General features: G+C 42.9%; 1 protein-coding gene across 3 annotated transcripts in view; it reads left to right on the top strand.

Moving 5' to 3' along the window:
- Positions 1–19,031, top strand: part of LOC139474589 (uncharacterized) — a 34,778-nt gene extending 15,747 nt beyond the window's left edge. Inside the window, exons 1-2 of one of the 3 annotated variants that reach the window (XM_071257659.1) lie at positions 9,503–9,773; positions 17,079–19,031. In XM_071257659.1, coding sequence (XP_071113760.1) covers positions 17,178–17,804 — 627 coding nt within the window. In that variant the 5' untranslated portion in view covers positions 9,503–9,773; positions 17,079–17,177 and the 3' untranslated portion in view covers positions 17,805–19,031. Of the gene's footprint in view, positions 1–9,502; positions 9,774–10,820; positions 11,073–17,078 lie in introns of those variants that run through there. The other 2 variants (XM_071257661.1, XM_071257658.1) reach the window with 2 other exon arrangements.
- The last annotated feature ends 1,139 nt before the right edge of the window (positions 19,032–20,170 follow it).

Raw genomic sequence — 20,170 nt, 5'->3', positions numbered from 1 at the left:
CTGAACACTGCCAGGTAGAAACTAGCTCCTTCTGTGTGGACCTGAACACTTCTAGGTAGAACATACTTTCTCCTGTGTGGACCTGAACACTTCCAGATAGAACATAGCGTCTCCTGTGTGGACCTGAACACTTCTAGGTAGAACATTGCTTCTCCTGTGTGGACCTGAACACTTCCAGATAGAACATAGCGTCTCCTGTGTGGACCTGAACACTTCCAGATAGAACACAGCGTCTCCTGTGTGGACCTGAACACTGCCAGGTAGAAACTAGCTCCTTCTGTGTGGACCTGAACACTTCTAGGTAGAACATACTTTCTCCTGTGTGGACCTGAACACTTCCAGATAGAACATAGCGTCTCCTGTGTGGACCTGAACACTTCTAGGTAGAACATTGCTTCTCCTGTGTGGACCTGAACACTTCCAGATAGAACATAGCGTCTCCTGTGTGGACCTGAACACTGCCAGGTAGAAACTAGCTTCTGTGTGGACCTGAACACTTCCAGGTAGAACATACTTTCTCCTGTGTGGACCTGAACACTGCCAGGTAGAAACTAGCTTCTGTGTGGACCTGAACACTTCCAGGTAGAACATAGCGTCTCCTGTGTGGACCTGAACACTGCCAGGTAGAAACTAGCTTCTGTGTGGACCTGAACACTTCCAGGTAGAACATACTTTCTCCTGTGTGGACCTGAACACTGCCAGGTAGAAACTAGCTTCTGTGTGGACCTGAACACTTCCAGGTAGAACATAGCTCCTTCTGTGTGGACCTGAACACTGCCAGGTAGAACATAGCTTCTTCTGTGTGGACCTGAACACTTCCAGGTAGAACATAGCGTCTCCTGTGTGGACCTGAACACTGCCAGGTAGAAACTAGCTTCTGTGTGGACCTGAACACTTCCAGGTAGAACATACTTTCTCCTGTGTGGACCTGAACACTGCCAGGTAGAAACTAGCTTCTGTGTGGACCTGAACACTTCCAGGTAGAACATAGCTCCTTCTGTGTGGACCTGAACACTTCCAGGTAGAACATAGCTTCTCCTGTGTGGACCTGAACACTTCCAGATAGAACATAGCGTCTCCTGTGTGGACCTGAACACTGCCAGGTAGAACACAGCGTCTCCTGTGTGGACCTGAACACTGCCAGGTAGAAACTAGCTCCTTCTGTGTGGACCTGAACACTTCTAGGTAGAACATACTTTCTCCTGTGTGGACCTGAACACTTCCAGATAGAACATAGCGTCTCCTGTGTGGACCTGAACACTTCTAGGTAGAACATTGCTTCTCCTGTGTGGACCTGAACACTTCCAGATAGAACATAGCGTCTCCTGTGTGGACCTGAACACTTCCAGATAGAACACAGCGTCTCCTGTGTGGACCTGAACACTGCCAGGTAGAAACTAGCTCCTTCTGTGTGGACCTGAACACTTCTAGGTAGAACATACTTTCTCCTGTGTGGACCTGAACACTTCCAGATAGAACATAGCGTCTCCTGTGTGGACCTGAACACTTCTAGGTAGAACATTGCTTCTCCTGTGTGGACCTGAACACTTCCAGATAGAACATAGCGTCTCCTGTGTGGACCTGAACACTGCCAGGTAGAAACTAGCGCCTTCTGTGTGGACCTGAATACTTCCAGGTAGAACATAGCTCCTTCTGTGCGGACCTGAACACTTCCAGGTAGAACATAGCTTCTTCTGTGTGGACCTGAACACTTCCAGATAGAACATAGCGTCTCCTGTGTGGACCAGAACACTTCCAGGTAGAAACTAGCTCCTTCTGTGAGGACCTGAACACTTCTAGGTAGAACATTGCTTCTCCTGTGTGGACCTGAACACTTCCAGATAGAAACTAGCTCCTTCTGTGAGGACCTGAACACTTCTAGGGAGAACATTGCTTCTCCTGTGTGGACCTGAACACTTCCAGATAGAAACTAGCTCCTTCTGTGTGGACCTGAACACTTCTAGGTAGAACTTTGCTTTTCCTGTGTGGACCAGAACACTTCCAGGTAGAAACTAGCTCCTTCTGTGAGGACCTGAACACTTCTAGGTAGAACATTGCTTCTCCTGTGTGGACCTGAACACTTCCAGATAGAAACTAGCTCCTTCTGTGTGGACCTGAACACATGCAGGTAGAATATTGCTTCTCCTGTGTTATCAGTGTTATCTTAGTGGTGGAGTGTACTATAGATATTACAGTGATGTGAGTATTATCCTCCTGGAGTATTTAATGTGTATATCGGCGTTATTTTTCGAGTCTACCTTTACCTTACAAATCAATGCTTTCCACATCACCCCGCGGTAATGTTACGCAATGTTTCACCCAGTTCCCTCGTCAATGTTACACAATGTTGCCCATACTGCCTGTTACGCCAGCTAAATTAGCAGGAAGCACTCTTAAAGGTCAGCCCAGACGTTTCTCAGAAGCAATCTGGCGACGACACACAAACACCGCCTCGTATGCGTATCTAAATGAAATTGTGAGAGAGGTGTCATTACAAGCTTTTGACAAGAAAACCCGCAGTTGTTCCTGTGTGATGTTGTATTAAAGTAATACACGTGTCTGTTCCCCAACTAACGCAGCTGACTGAGGTATGGGATCCCCTGCTGGGAGCGAGTCTCTACAACCACCAGATAGCGTTTCAAGTAAGATCGTCTGGGTTAGCGCGAACATTCCAACTAGGTGCACAAACAAACATCTCTCGCTCGTCTGCCGTTAGAAGGTGGTCTAACTGTTATCAGAATGCTTTGCGCGTACCCCCTGCACCCATACTAACGGGGACCGCCTCCGTGGTCTAGTGGTACAGCGTCCGCCCGGAGAGCGGAAGGTCCAGGGTTCAATCCCCGACCGCTTCATACCAAAAAGACGGCGCTCGGCGTTAAGGAGCTAAAACATGGCCTGGTCGGATTGGAGTCAGTATACTGTGTCTGAGTTGGGTATTCATGTTAAACTGCGGCATGGTATCTCAGTGGGCTAGCACTATAAATCGGCATCAGTCCGGACTAGTACAAGCAGCCACACACACACACATGCATGCACGTCGCTATATAAGTGCAATAATCTGAAGCGACGTTAAACACAATTGCACCTCCCTTCAACCCCAAGCTACCCCATCTGATTAGTAGTGAACTCACTTCAGTCACGAGCCACCCGTGGACCACCTGTCTGCGCAGAGTTATGCCCCCTGGCTGCCACAGGAGCAGCTGGTTGTGTATTTCAGCGATGGCAATTTTCATGGTTTCTGTGCCAGATTTGACCTTTTGGCTTCAAGGGTTTATGGTCACTACCAAGTTTGGTTTCCATGGTTACCCGGATGTAAGGATGAGTCGGTGCTCTGTGGTTTCTCTTGGTCAGGGTTAGTGTCCGTTATTTACATTAGGTATGCATGGAAAAGGTGTAATTTAGTTCTTTGGGTTAAGGGGATTTGGTGAGATCAACGAAAAATGTCACTTATTAAAACAGACCCTTTAACAACATACGGGTGAAATACATTTTCGCGAGACAAGGGAGTTAACTGACTATAAAAGTTCAGTTTCCACCCTTTCGAAATTAGGCTGGAATAATGGACTCATAGTTTGGATTGACCTACGAGCCTATGCATAGACCAATCAAAATCGCGTAACGAACTAGACATCCGGTTCGTAAACTGCCGTGCAGATTTCGGTCGATTGCAGGATTTGCAAAGCATATGTTCTGTGAATTTTGCGTAAACATATATATCCCAGATCTTTTCATGTGTTTAATCAAGGTGGTCACGTGATTTGATGCACTTCGCGAAGCAAATCCCGTTTTATCACAATATGGATCTTGATCGTCTTCACCAGGCGCCGCCATTTTGTTTGAAGCAACTGCAAGTGATATGAGAAGTGGAATCTGATTGGTCAATAGGAGGGACATAGAATGGACAAAACACGTAATAGCCACTGGGGCGCTACGGTCGAGCCCTAGTTCGGTAAGGGTGGAAACTTGACTTTTACCATGAGTTAACTCCCTTGCCTCGCGAAGGTGGGTTAAATACCACGTTGGCGATAACGCTTGCAGTGTCTAGCAGCGAGTGGGTGACCAAGGACAAACAATTGGTTGACCAGCAGTCGGTTTGGCAGACGAGTGACCAGGGGCATTGATGTGACCGGTGCGAAGAGAGGGGATAATTAAGACATCAGATGGGGGGGGGGGGGGGGGGTTCAGGAGGCGCTTGACCCTGCAGTCCTGGTCATTAACCGGTACTTTAATCACCATTTACCGTTGACACACGTCATATCAGCTGGGTAGTGCAAGATGGCGGAGTTGTCAACATAAACGCCAACAAACGTTTTGACGTTCAGTGTTAATTACGACCCCCGTTAAAGCGTGCCTGCTTACTTCTACTCAACTTAGAGAACTCTGTGCAGTGAAGTTTACTGTGAGTTCAAGTGCAAGAAAGTGAACCATGTTACGTTTGGAATTCGCAAACACACACGTTAGACCTGACATCAGAGAAGAAAACAAACAAGACATATATATTCGTAGTACATCTGCAAAACTGGGTGAGATTTGTTTTCATGGAGGATTGTCTCCCTTAGTCAGAGATTGGCCCGGTGCCAACCGGACCCAGTATTGATAACTGTGGCAAGGTGGCGAGATAAATATTTGTTTACTTTGGAAAAACACAAGTGGGACGTTTTTTCAGATTCTGTCATTGGTGTTGATGCGCAATAAGGCGGACTTTGCACCATGTAGTCACACGTGTTTCGAAAGCCATGTACTTCTTTCCTCCCTGATTGTTTACCAATGTTGGCATATACCAGTGTCCTCATTCCACTACAGCATCCTGAAATCTTTGCTTCTCTCACACAGCCCACAAAGACACCCATCGCGACATATTACGTTTGGTTTGGTTTGGTTTGGCTGTTGTTTAACGCCGCACTCAGCAATATTCCGGCTATTTGACGGCGGTCTGTAAATAATCGAGTCTGAACTAGACAATCCAGTGATTGACAATATGCACATCGATCCACGCAATTGGGATCGATGACATGCATCAACCAAGTCAGAGAGGATGACCACCCGATTCTGTTAGTCGCCTTTTACGACAAACATTATCACCTTTTACGGCAAGCATGGGTTGCTGAAGACCTATTCTACCCCGGAATCTTCACGGGTCAACATATTACGTACACTGACAAGAATATAGCTGATGTGAAAATATACCATGGTATATGGCAGTATTACGACAGTATTTTTCATCGTTGTGAGGTGAGGTGAGGTGAAATGGGCTTTAACGTCGCGTCCAAGATTATTGCACTTATATAGCGACGTGCATGCACGTGTATGTGTGTGTGGCTGCTTGTACTAGTCCGGACTGATACCGATTTATAGTGCTAGCTCACTGAGATACCATGCCGCAGTTTAACATGAATACCCCACTCAGGCACAGTATACTGACTCCGAGGCGACCAGTCCTTGTTTTAGCCCCTTAATGCCGAGCGCCAGACAGGGTAACAACAAGTAGCATCTTTTAACGTCTTTTGGTATGAAGCGGCAGGGGATAGAACCCTGTACCTTCCGCTCTCCGTGCGGACGCTCTACCACTAGACCAAGGAGGCGGTCTCCGTTAGTATGGGTGCAGGGGTTACGGGCATAGCATTCTCAGAACAGTTAGACTACCTTCTAACGAACCCTTTTCATCGAGACACATTACATCCTATGTACAGTGTCTGGAATATACCGATGTGTGGATTTACCGGGTTAACCTGTGTCTTTGTTTGTTGTTTATCGCCGCATTCAGCAATATTACATCTATTACATCACTCCAGTGATTGTCAATATGAGCATCGATCTAAACAATTGCTGAAGACCAACCCGGATCGTCATATAGCTGTGATATTGCTAAATGCGGCGTAAAACAATAAACAAAATATAGCTGATATGTACATTAGGTTATAGTGAGTGAGTGAGTGAGTTTAGTTTTACGCCGCTTTTAGCAATATTCCAGCAATATCACGGCGGGGGACACCAGAAATGGGCTTCACACATTGTACCCATGTCGGGAATCGAACCTGGGTCTTCGGCGTGACGAGCGAACGCTTTAACCACTAGGCTACCCGACCGCCCACATTAGGTTATAGCTGTGTCATGACAGATAACATATTACTCGTATATACACTGACTATTGAATGTAGCCGATTGTAATAATATAGTTAATATGTAATACATCTGACAATATATTAGATACACCCCATTGGGGATATTGCTCAAATGCAGCGTACCAGCTTATAGAGCTATCATATTTCTTGATTAATGCTCCTCCGGGGGGTCGGCGTGCATGCCTTGCTTTTAGAGCTGGTACAGCACTTAGGAGATGCCCATTTTTCGGGGGTGGGGTAGGTGTTTGTTGGCGAATTTATTCCAGATATATACTTACGGAAAAAAGTAACTGTGCTTCACATAAAATGGTGTAAATGTCATGTTATTGAAAATAAAATGTTATTTGGTCGTCTGATAAATATTTTATTGATTTCAAATTCAATGACATACCCAGATGCTGTCTACACCAAGCTAGGCATCCCTGAAGGTGACTTGGAAGCAAAACTGGGCATATCACTGGACGGCGGGGCCGGATGTTGCGCTCCGTCAACCGGTTGCGTACGATTCCAACCAAATATGGTGGTCTTGTTGTGACTTCACACGTGGACGACCGGTCCGTGGCAAGTAATGAGTATTGCCCTGCTGTAGGTAACGTCTCCAAAGAGATGATATTGTGTTGCGATGAACATTAAAATGTCTGGCAACTTTGCGCCATTCCTGTTTGCAGCATACCCAGGGCGCGTAGACGTTGAATTTCAACCATGGTATTGCTTAGGCGTTATTTACGGTTAAACAAAAAAGTTTTTTTTTATGAGCACCTGATAGGTAAACAAACATTGTGTGCTGTTCACACTAGAAACAACACGTGTCCCATCAAGCTCCCAACAAACACACAAACATCCAAATTGTGCGTCATGCATAAACATGTACGTGCAAAATGTGAATCACAACCTTGTAACAGAGGAGACGTCAGGAATATGTATCAAAAGACGCATTATTTAATTTCAGATTTCTTTTTTGAATAAACTTTATATGACGCGCAGGTACGTTTTGACTTTCATAATATACATGTGTATATAAAAAATGTTCCCGGACAATATGTTTCAATTCCTTTACTTTAAATTAGTCTTGCTCCAGTCATCAGAGTTGTGTCAACGAACGTAAGAGAGGCACGTCCCGCAATGACCACATTATACTAGTTTTTCTTCATACTCGCATTCTGTCTCTATGTTGTTAGACTTGCACAGGTCTCTCAGCAAATGATTATGTTTTTCGATCATAATTCTTTGAGTATATATATAATAACAAGTTGTCCCTATAAAAGACTGGCGTCCCTTGCCTATTAAAGATTAAAGATCTAATTCTATTAAATAATTATTATACAAACATGGACTTATCATTCAGTAGTGACATGGAGCAAGGCTACTTTATTATATGACACATATTTTTTGCGGGACTAATTTGGATAATTAATCAATCGTAAACTTCAAAGACATACTGCGGATTAAAGTTTTTCCCTATGGCGTTTTTAATTAAAAGGAGAATAAACCTACATAATTCAAGAGTGTTCTTGTAAACAGATGCGCCAAAACAAATCATATGACGTTGATACATTACAATTTGGCCGCCGTGTTTCTTGAGTAACTTTATCACATCACACACGCAAACAAGTAGTTTTAATATCCTGTGCAAGTATTCTATCAATTCTCCATTGCCAATAAATCCTGCGGTGTTCACGGCGCCTGCCACATCCCAGTAACAGCTCGGCCCGCGACCCTTTAGCCTGCCATAGTTCAACCTGCGCACTGACATGGATGCTCGGACGGTTGGCACGTTTTCAACACAGTCGCGTGGCTGCTTATGAGAAAAGTAAATATTGTTGTTTACAGCGTTACATAGTCTTATGTAAATGCAAACTTAATACGCGGCACGCTTTCATGTACCAATGAGTGTTGAAATTAGTGTGTGTAGTTATAGGGTTCAGAGATCGCCACTTATAACTGGGGATTACATACGTTGGTAATTTCAAATCCGTTATATACAGAATTCCTGTCGGCTGTGAGGATATGAATCAAGGCTTTGATGGCGTATTGTGTGTCGCTGATAACGAACACAAGTAAACAAGCAGTAATCTGCACTTTTGGACTTTAGCCATTAGCCGACGCCAAAGAGCATTTCCGCCATGTAGACACAGTTGCAACGCAAAACACAGCTCGTTGAATAATTTGTTAGAACAAAAAATTATTAAAGGCTCGGGGCGATTAACTCGAGTAAATGACTGTTGAAGGGCGCGTTCTGTGTAAGGGCTTATCTGTGTCAACTGCCTCTACTGTCTGCGTTCCTATATCGAGGAGGTTATGTCGATCTGGGTGTCTGGTGTTATCAGAGATAGTAATTATCAGTAGTTTTAACATCCAAGTAAATACCGTTATTGTTAAAATACCGTCCCGGTGGGTGTATTGTGGGGTGAATATATTGCTTTGTTCTTAGTACGATAGTGATATAAGATGACTGGTATTTACGTGAGTGATTATTGTATCACAGTACTGTCGTGGTGTCATTAAGGGTGGAGAATAGAGAATATATTAAAAAGGAGTCCAACTCCAGTCTAGAATGATTTGGCAAGTCTAGATTACCTCAGGACCTAAAATGAAGCATTGTTCTGGACCCCATTTGTATTTTGTTTTATTTATTTTGTAAAATATATTTATAAATAAGATAACTTATTTCTTATTTCTGGGACAAAATGTTAGTCTAGGTGTGTGTGTGTGTGTGTGTGGGGGGGGGGGGGGGGGGGTAGCCCAGTGGTATAGGCATTCATTTGTCATGCCGGGCGAGAGTTGAAGTTCGATTCCCACCATATGTGAAGCCCATTGCTTGGATTATTGCTTAAAAACTATATAACTCACTCATTATACCATTTCAGTGGTGACGTCAATACGTGTAAGGTGTACGAAAACCAGTAATGTACAAATCCTTTTGTTGTTAGTGTGGTTGACGATACTGTTCCGTAATCAGCATCGGCTGCGTCCACGTAATATATAACTATTTAAACACACTTGTGCGTAGGAATAACGTATTTCATCCGTTTATTATACGTTTGTTTTTTCAATAAACACATATCAGTCGTCCATTGATATGAGCGGATGGAACCTTTTTTCCGTTTCTAAACATGTTATAGCTAATCGTATTGTTACCATTGTATGATATGTAATGAGCATTTAGTATATTACATACAACACACAATTACAAGAATGCACGATTCTTTTACATTAATATTAATCTGTCCTGCCGTGACAGATAAGGTGTAGTAATGTAAAAGAATCGTGTTCCTTAACTTGTTTTGAGAAGTATCTATCTATCACGGGCAAAGCGGGAGCCTTCACGGAGTTGTGCACACGTCTGAGAGAGGGGTGATCTCACCGTTGTTTTAGATTAATATAAGACCTGGTGTGGGGTCAGAAAGATACGATCAACCGTCAGTGTACAGCACTGGCTGGAGCGACACGTGAGGAGATTCGCTGGCAGTGTTGTCGTCTGCTGTCAGTGGCAGTAGTAGCAGACGACATTGTCTATCTCAATAGTAGCAGACGACAGTTACAGCACGGCTGACAAGCGTAGCTTGGTTGAACCTTATCTCAAGTGTGGATATACTGACATTTTGTACAGACAGAACCCCTTTGGCTGTGTGGAACGACTTCTCGCAACAGGTAACAGAACTCGCAACTGTAATTTAAGGTAGCGTCTTGATCCAGCATTGAATATATGTGTTTCTGTCTCGGTTTAGGGGCTGGCGCGATTGACTGATATAGGTTCCAGATATGGCAGGTTTGGTTGCGTGTGACGCCGTGAAGGGTGTCGTTGTAACGTATTCATGTTGGTTAACAGAAGTGGTGTGGTTTACAGGCGTCGAATCAGTGTTCTGTGTACGACGACATGCACGGCGACAATGTTAACAGGCATGCACTACAGACATGCGACCGACAGCACTTAGATTTAGCCAGGCTAATTACGAAGCTAGGGGTTCATAATTGTGTCAGGTCTACAAGATCCTACAACGCAATACTGCATAGTTCCTCACCGGCTCCGGGTTCTGAGCGCAGAGGTGTGCTTGATATAGGGCATGCAGTAATATATCCATACTATCAGGGTCTGTGTTGACGCAGACCCTTCAAATGGTGTCCATTTAACAAAATAACTCTCATAAATGTCTGATTATGTGCAGAAATAATTCCCATGGTAATATACCGTTACCGATACCTGTTAATACATGGTAAACACGCCATTTTACAGAGCATCCAGTATTTTACGATATATCTTTGGAGCAAAACCCAAGAATGTTTTTCAGCATTTTAGGGAACGTGGCACTGTTCCACAAAGCGATCTTAGCACTACTATTGTTACTCTGTTAATGTATAGGATTTACGAGCTTCTCAGTGCTAAGATCGTTTTGTGGAACGGGGCCCAGATTATATAAGTCCTTAACGTAGACGTGAAATTATCAGGGTCACGATCACCTTGGTACATGCCTGTTTATGCCCTACCCGTCTGCTAGGAGTCTCAGAGGAGTACTTATATCATTAAAGCGTTATGGCGGATGTCTCTACCCTGTGGTTTCTCAATCTGGTATAACGCATTATTTCATCATTATAGCCCCTCGGTACACCAGGGTAAAGCGAGCTGTCGACATTTAACATTGTATAACCCATTCTCAACATGCGGTGAAGCCATCTGCAAGGACGGGCTCTTTCCCCAAGTTCTTGAACGCTTGTCACTACACTGTTACACGTTCTGTGGCGCACATACTCCTCCATCGGCTGCAGTGTTCGACAACAGAGACAGAGTAAACAAACAAAGGCACTTTTACATGGAGAGAGTACCATGATGATGATCCGGTCCACACTGACTTGCTACTGCAGCTGTCGGTCGTGATGTGTACCTTGCTCGTTTCTCCTGGCAGTGGGCAGCCTTGCTCCAAGGCTGTACTGAATGAAGTCTATGGGCGTATAGTAAGTCTATCCTTATAATAGGAAAGTCTAGATTAGCGGACAGCTCGTACAAAGACAATGCGTTCTTCTTATTTATATGATATAGAAATTATGATTTAAACAAATATGTTTTGTCTTAGAGACGTGTGCAAGTCTAGGCTGTGGGCTGCGTTGATATATCTGTCGACTATTTGAGTGTACTACCCACGGGGAAGTATACTCAATGTAATACGGTATGTGTGAGGCAAGGGGCAGCAGTCTAAAGCTTTAGAATCGAACAGGCTGTCTTTAAAAATACAATGCATCTTTGTCACTTGTAACATGGAATTACATGCTTACATGATGGGATTGTAGTGCATTGGTTTGCGTTGAGAATAGTCTGTCTTACAGACCCTGATACAAATATATATCAAATACAGCCCATGCAAGTCTATAATGTTTGGCAAGTCTAGATCACTGCAGTATCAGGAAAATGAAGAGAGTCACTGGGCTCCTTTTTATTATATTTTTATCAAGATAACTGAACAACTGTTTTTTTTTATGCACGATATGTTCATTTCAGAGACTAGATGTTAGTCTACGTTGAGAATTACATTTCTGTTAGTGGTGCAAGGACTAAATGGCACAGCATGGCTGGAGACATACAATATTAAAGGTGACACAATCGATGTGACACTATCGATGGTTTCGTGTCTGGGACTGAACAGGTTATTTTCAGTTTGTTTGTATTCACAATAAACCTACAAGCGAGTATCCACTCCGACTACTGCTACTGCTGCAAATACTTCCATTACTACTGCTGCTACCACTACTTTTATTGCTGTTACTTGCTGCTGCTGCTGCTGCTGCTGCCCGAGTAACCTACTGAAACACACACACACACATATGTTGACGCTATATCTTGATTTGAGGGAAGAAAATGACACTTAAGTTCCAGCCCCACTAGTCCAACTGGTGCCTGTTGCATCACGTTTTCTGGAGGATCATACAGCAGTCTTGAATGCTGAGTAGAGGTTTTACATTGTAGCAGTGTCTCTAGGAGGTTACACTGTAGCAGTGTCTCCAGGAGGTTACATTCTAGCAGTGTCTCTAGTAGGTTACACTGTAGCAGTGGCTCCAGGAGGTTACATTCTAGTAGTGTCTCCAGGAGGTTACATTGTAGCAGTGTCTCTAGGAGGTTACATCGTAGCAGTGTCTCCAGGAGGTTACATTGTAGTCAGTGTCTCCAGGAGGTTACATTGTAGCAGTGTCTCCAGGAGGTTACATTGTAGTAGTGTCTCCAGTAGGTTACATTGTAGCAGTGTCTCTTGGAGGTTACATTGTAACAGTGTATCTTGTTGATTACATTGTAGCAGTGTATCTTGTTGATTACATTGTAGCAGTGTCTCTAGGAGGTTACATTGTAGCAGTGTCTCTAGGAGGTTACATTGTAGTCGTGTCTCCAGGAGGTTACATTGTAGCAGGGTCTCCAGGAGGTTACATTGTAACAGTGTATCTTGTTGATTACATTGTAGCAGTGTCTCTAGGAGGTTACATTGTAGCAGTGTCTCCAGGAGGTTACATTGTAGCAGTGTATCTTGTTGATTACATTGTAGCAGTGTATCTTGTTGATTACATTGTAGTAGTGTCTCTAGGAGGTTACATTGTAGTCGTGTCTCCAGGAGGTTACATTGTAGCAGTGTCTCCAGGAGGTAACATTGTAGCAGTGTATCTTGTTGATTACCTTGTAGCAGTGTCTCTAGGAGGTTACATTGTAGCAGTGTCTCTTGGAGGTTACATTGTAGCAGTGTCTCCAGGAGGTTATATTGTAGCAGTGTCTCTTGGAGGTTACATTGTAGCAGGGTCTCCAGTAGGTTACATTGTAGCAGTGTCTCTTGAAGGTTACATTGTAACAGTGTATCTTATTGATTACATTGTAGCAGTGTATCTTGTTGATTACATTGTAGCAGTGTATCTTGTTGATTACATTGTAGCAGTGTCTCTTGGAGGTTACATTGTAGCAGTGTATCTTGTTGATTACATTGTAGCAGTGTCTCCAGGAGGTTACATTGTAGCAGTGTCTCTTGGAGGTTACATTGTAACAGTGTATCTTGTTGATTACATTGTAGCAGTGTATCTTGTTGATTACATTGTAGCAGTGTCTCTTGTTGATTACATTGTAGCAGTGTCTCTAGGAGGTTACATTGTAGCAGTGTCTCCAGGAGCTTACATTGAAGAAGTGTCTCCAGGAGGTTACATTGTAGCAGTGTCTCCAGGAGGTTACATTTTAGCAGTGTTTCCAGGAGTTTACATTGTAGCAGTGTATCTTGTTGATTACATTGTAGCAGTGTCTCCAGGAGGTTACATTGAAGAAGTGTCTCCAGGAGGTTACATTGTAGCAGGGTCTCCAGGAGGTTACTTTGTAGCAGTGTTTCCAGGAGTTTACATTGTAGCAGTGTATCTTGTTGATTACATTGTAGCAGTGTCTCCAGGAGGTTACATTGTAGCAGTGTCTCTTGGAGGTTACATTGTAGCAGGGTCTCCAGGAGTTTACATTGTAGCAGTGTATCTTGTTGATTACATTGTAGCAGTGTCTCCAGTAGGTTACATTGAAGAAGTGTCTCTAGGAGGTTACATTGTAGCAGGGTCTTCAGGGGGTTACATTGTGACAGTGTCTCCAGGAGTTTACATTGTAGTAAGGTCTCAAGATGTGTCAGTATCACCAGATAATTACATTGTAGCAGTTTCTCTAAATGATTACATTGCATCATTATTTCCAGATAATTACATTGTATCAGTTTCTCTAAATGATTACATTGTATCGGTGTGTTTAGATGATTACATTGCATCACTATCTCAAGATGATTACATTGTATCAGTATTGCAAGATGATTACATTGTGTCTGTATCTCCAGATGATACATTGTATCAGTTCCTCGAAATGATTACATTGTATCAATGTGTTTAGATGATTACATTGCATCAGTATCTCAAGATGATTACATTGTGTCAGTATCTCCAGATGATTACATTGTATCAGTTTCTCTAAATGATTACATTGTATCAGTGTCTCTAGATGATTACATTGTATCAGTGTCTCTAGATAATTACGTTTTATAAGTGTCTCTAGATAATTGCATTCTCTCAGTGTCTCTAGATGATTACATTGTATCAGTCTCTCCAGATGATTACTTTGTATCAGTGTCTCTAGATGATTACATTCTGTCAGTGTGTTTAGATGATTACATTGTATCAGTATCTCCAGATGATTACATTGTTTCTGTGTCCCTGAATTATTACATTGTATCAGTGTCTCTAGATAATTACATTGTATCAGTGTCTCTAGATAATTACATTGTATAAGTGTCTCTAGATAATTACATTCTCTCAGTTTCTCTAAATGATTACATTCTGCCAGTGTGTCTTCAGTTGATCACATACACCCCGCGAGTTCAGGGTCTGACTGCAATGTCAGTGTCTGTGTAGGTTATAACATCGACAATGAGTTTCTCACATGGAACCGCGTTTCGTTGATGGTTACTGTTCTTTTAGGAATATTTACGAAAGACGCTGAAGAATCCGAACCTATTTCGAGTACAAGCAAATAGTTTGGTTATGTCTCACGGTGACTCCAATTCCGTCTATTTTGTCTAGTTGAATTCTCGGTCCCAGCAACGACGGACAGTGGCTAGTAACCATGGTAACTGCTGACTGGTAGAAGTATAGGGTAGGTATCACCACTCGAAACGATGGTGTAGTGTGCATTTGATCTTTTACCTTATGACTGGTGGACGGCGCTGTATCTGTTCACATGTACACTGAAGTAAATAGGTGAGATGGAATGGGGTTTAACGTCGCGTTCTAGATTATTGCACTAATATTGCGACATGCATGCACGTGTACATGTATATATCGCTGTGTGCAGAGGAAATCTAGACTTACCAAACCAAAACAGCCTTGAGTTGGACTCATGTTTGAATTTATTTTCCAGGGTCTGAGAGACTAGATCCAGTCATAATATGTGAGTTCTCCTATTATCGAGTCTTCGTAACTTGATTCTGTCCGGGAAATACCACTTGCGTCAGCAGTTGGGAAATATATATCGCCCAACCCAACAATGGTTTTTGCCAAGATTAGTTAGGAATATTAATACCTATATTAAATATCAAATACGTTTTTATCTTTATCTCTCGCAATTGCTTTATGTTCTTCATTATGTTCATACAGACACTGAAACAATTATAACCGAAGCCCATAAGCAAGTCTGTATTACTTCAGTTTAAAAATGATTTTGGTTGGTTTGTTGTTTAACGCCGCACTCAGCAATATTCCAGCTATATGACGTCGGCCTGTAAATAATCGAGTCTGGGCCAAACAAACCAGTGATTAATATCATGAGCATCGATCCACGCAATTGGGATCGATGACATGCATCAACCAAGTCAGCGAGCCTGTCCACCCGATCCCGTTCCTCGCCTTTTACGACAAGCATAGTCACCTTTTACGGCAAGCATGGGTTGCTGAAGACCTATGCTACCCCCGAATCTTCACGGGTTAGTTTAAACATGAAGAGATTATTTGGGATCGTTGCTGTTGCATACTACTCACAAAAAGTTAAACACTAATGAAGTCTTTAATGTTACTTTAGTAAGTGGCATTCCATGACAGTATAACTATTGTAATAAGAAAGTATCTGGAGGACTAGTATATATTCAATAATAATTGAGCAGACCTAGAAAAAGAGAAAATCTGAATAGAATTTCAATTCAGAGACTAGATGTTAGTCTATCTGTTCTCATGCGTCTCTTGACCCATGAAGATCCGGGGTAGAATAGGTCTTCAGCAACCCATGCTTGCCGTAAAAGGCGACTATGCTTGTCGTAAAAGGCGACTAACGGGATCGGGTGGTCACTGGTCAGGCTCGCTGACTTGGTTGATGCATGTCATCGATCCCAATTGCGTAGATTGATACTCATGATGTCAATCACTGGATTGTCTGGTCAAGACTTGATTATTTACAGATCGCCGTCATATAGCTGGAATATCGATGAGTGCGGCGTTAAACAACAAACCAACCAACCAAATCATGCGTCTCTTATAGTTTAATATTTAGCTATCACTAGCCTTGCTCCAAGGCTGTACTGAAAGAAAAGTCCATGGATGTGTGGTAATTCTATCCTCTTAATAGGCAAGTCTTATATGTGGACAGTAAACCAGTCTCTTACAGGGACAACTGGTTCTTACAATTGCCTAATCTAGAAATTATGATTTAAACTAATAATTATTGCCTTTGAGACTTGTGCAAGTCTTTGGCTATCCCACGAAGGATATTTTGTATCGTCCCGGCCCAATCTGGCGTAGATCACGGCAGTCTAGCCCCAAGGCTGCCTGTTTCAAGCTTCACCAATATAGTTCAGCCAAGGGGTTCGCCGGGGTAACCCGGCCTTGACCTCTTCCGCAGCTGGAAACGGTTACTCCATTACGCAAGCCGTATAAACCACTATCGGTCTCTGCGCACACCCTGTGCGCAGTCAATGATTCTTCACGCCCGCTGGACCGGTACTAGTGCTATTTCCGTTGGTCGAGATATAAGATTGACACTTATCAGCATCAAAGGTTCTGCCCGTATTTTGTTTTTATCTTGAAGTCGCAGATAACGCTTTATACCGAGAAGCAGGTTGCGCTGTCATCCTGTCACATGAATCACCTTTAATGTGTAGATAGCATGTCGTGATTGTGTGTCCTGTCTGAACTAATGTTTTAACTGTTGGACACACATTTACAGCTTGTGGATGTGACAGGTTTCCGGATGGTGCACATTGTGTACAACACAAAGACATAGCGCCAGGCTAGGCATTTAACAATTTCACGATAGATAGATGTACTTTCATTCTCAAGAATGGTCATTGTCGAGTTTAATTCGGCGTACGCTTACCAATCAATTTATTAATTTATTTATTATGAGATTTTATTTTCTAATGAAAATAGTATTGAATCACGATGTATAAACAATCAAGCACCATGGTGATAATCCATTCTTTGTTCCAGATCCAGTATGGAGGCCAAGTAATCGTCATCACTTGAAGGATTGACGTCTGCAGCATCTGATTGACCTTTGACTCCTTTGTGACGCCACCTGCTGGGAGAATGTCTTCTCCCGCCAAGGTGCACGATCCCCTGTACAACTTTGAGACTCATTTCCCTGAGCGTCTGTCCCGTCTGCACCTCCACCCCGAGCTGTCCTCCTCCGTCCGGCGTCAGAAGCGCACCAAGCGGTCGGGGGCACGCTACAAGACGCAACCAGTGACGTTTGATGAAATACAGGAAGTCGATGAGGAACCGTCGACTGAGGAGAAGAAGGAGGAGGGACTGAAGGGCAAGTTCCAGGCCTTCTCGAGGTCCATGGATGGATTGTTGCCCAAGTTACCGGCAGGGTCGCCCAAGCAGTCGTCGGGGCGGAGGCATCCTGGTCACCCTCCTGTCATCCAAGAGAAAGATGCTGAGGTTGAGTCACGACTACAGGAGCCTCCGAGCGAGGTGAAGGCTGTGCCGACGAAGGGGAAAGGAGTGGAAGCACGACTCACAGAAGCAAACCTAACAGAGGAGAAGCTGCAGGCAACGTTGACTCCGCCTGGCACACCGTCATCTCCGGAAGACGGTTCCCCAGTCGTGCCTCTTCCCTCCCCCAACACAGCGCACAGGAGACAGAAGATAACCGCCAAGGCCAAGAAGAGACAAAAAGCCTCAGAAACAGGCGGCGGGAAGGAGACGTAAACTGGTCTTGGCAAAGTGACGTACGAGTGTGCCTGAAGGTGAAGCTCTCCACTATTTGTGTAATATATACCAATATACGATGACATGTACTGGATTAATTATCAAAATTACTTAGACATTGTCCCATGTGGTTACAGTGTCCTCTCCTACCCGAGATAACTTAGCGTTGTACAGTTGTGGAGCGACCGTCAGGATGTGACATTCGTAAATATTGGGCTTATGTGATCGCTTCGGATGAGGTTCCCAATACAGAGCTTGTGTTTTGGACTTGGATTTCTACATAAAATCGCTGTATTTCTTCCGTCTTTGTAATCTGCTGGTCGCCATCAACTGCTGACTGCCATGGAGCCTCAACACTCGTGGATTATATTTATTTTCAAACTCTCTACCCACTGTTTCGCCTTCCTTAGTGCCGATGTTCCTATAAGTGTCCTGCAATATGGCGACTGTGGAATGTACGATAGTAGATGTGCCTAGTTGGTGGAGTTATCCGTAAGTCTCGTGCCTTGCCGTCAACCCTGGCGGCCATGTTTACAAGGTAGGCTTTGCCCACAGCACTGATTAAGATGAAATCGAAAATGAGCCATTCCAATGCTACCTTAATAGAGAAAAGAAAAGAAAAGAAATCAGTGCTTTCGTAACTCTAGCTCAAACAGAGATAAATGTCCTTCGTAAGTCCATCTCTTGCAGAGCGAATAGAGCCTTTCGTAACTCTAGCTCATACAGAGATAAATGTCCTTCGTAAGTCCATCTCTTGCAGAGCGAATAGAGCCTTTCGTAACTCTAAGTCTGTCTGATGAAAAAGAGAATTTCGACTATGAGGGGAAAATCCTTTCGTAGGTCAAAATGGACATAGGTCTATATTTGTGAATGAACGAATATACAGCTACGAACGTGAACAGAGGGCTCCTTTCGATTTGATTTTATGATTCTGCGCCGAGTGTCTGTGGGTCTCGGACCACCCGACCGCCTAATCATGTGTGTGTTAATCCAGAGTTAGCCGAAAACTGTCCAATGTTATCTAACAATGGTTTGGCTGCTGTACTATAGCCAACTGAAATTATGAATTAGGGTGGATTTATTGTTTTCTGTAGGTTCTACAGCTGTCGTATGCTGCATTGTAAAGAATGTTCTGTTAGATGTTGCGCATTTGCCATCAAATGAGATTAATACCTTGTTACTCGTATTTGTAAACAATACTGGGCAAATTAATGTTTTGTCCAAATAAACTATTATTTCAATACAAATCATGAGTTGTTTTGGTATAAGCAACGTTGGCAGACACAATTAATAATAGGGTTTATTGGGGCTATATTGGAAGATATATATGGAAAGAAGATATTTTCGTGAAAATATCTTCTTTTCACCCGTCACGAGATGAGAGAAACATGATATTTCACGAGACAGATGGAATATCCTATTTATTATATACTTTTTGTGAAGTTGTCTACCGGAAATTTTATTATTTCATTACAAATGTAAATCCTTAAAACGTATATACTCCCTACCTAACACACAGGGACGGATCACCACCCCTTGTATTAGCAACTTAAAAAGTAGTTTCGTGTTTGCAAAACCTTAAAAAATTATATACAAAAGTAACAAAAAATGTTTAGGGGCATGAAAATTCTGTATCTTACATATAGATATGATTATATACAAAACCAAGTTTAACACGAAATATACTTGAAAACTACAAAATCGCTGTTGGAAGCGAAAGAATACCTGCTGGTCAAGTAACAAAAATGGCGCTTTGCGAAACGAACAGTTTCGCTTGACGAGTTAAGTGAGAAATTTACAGTGTATAACGAAACATTTTCAAGAGAATAACAAACAGCCTAAAGCTATATTTACTCGAATAATGTCCATATGTCATTATTTTGCCTTGTCAATGTGGTACTAACGTGAAAAGGAAGTCAACTGTTCGGGCTAGACACTTAAGACGAAGGGAGACAATTTGAGGGGAGGTCACTCGTATGACAATTAAAGTGTTATGTTCACAGCAGTGAATCAAGTGTCATTTTCACTGCAGTAAAATATAAATTGTTATGTTCACTGCAATAGAAAAAATCTCTTTTCTCAACTTCGGAAAACGTTCATACATAAGTAAATAATAAAATGAAATCTTATAATACAACATTGGTTAGATGACAGGTCGTCTTGCCCCTGCGATGCTGTGGTTAGGTGGCCCAGTGGTCTAAGGTGCGATGATGCGTTCCTTAGTTTCTAGAATCCACCGCATATTCCAATTCCATATTCCAATTCCATATCTGCCCCAAAAATATATGGTTTGTCTGCATTATGCCTTTGCTCGTGTGTTTCATGTTTACGACCCGCGTTTAACTAAAACATTGTTAACACACTCA

This window comes from Haliotis cracherodii, unplaced genomic scaffold, assembly GCF_022045235.1.
Source record: "Haliotis cracherodii isolate W230 unplaced genomic scaffold, xgHalCrac1.p SCAF_3, whole genome shotgun sequence".
Classification (NCBI taxonomy): domain Eukaryota; kingdom Metazoa; phylum Mollusca; class Gastropoda; order Lepetellida; family Haliotidae; genus Haliotis; species Haliotis cracherodii.
Note: the sequence above shows the minus strand (reverse complement) of the source record. Positions and strands in the feature narration are given on the sequence as shown.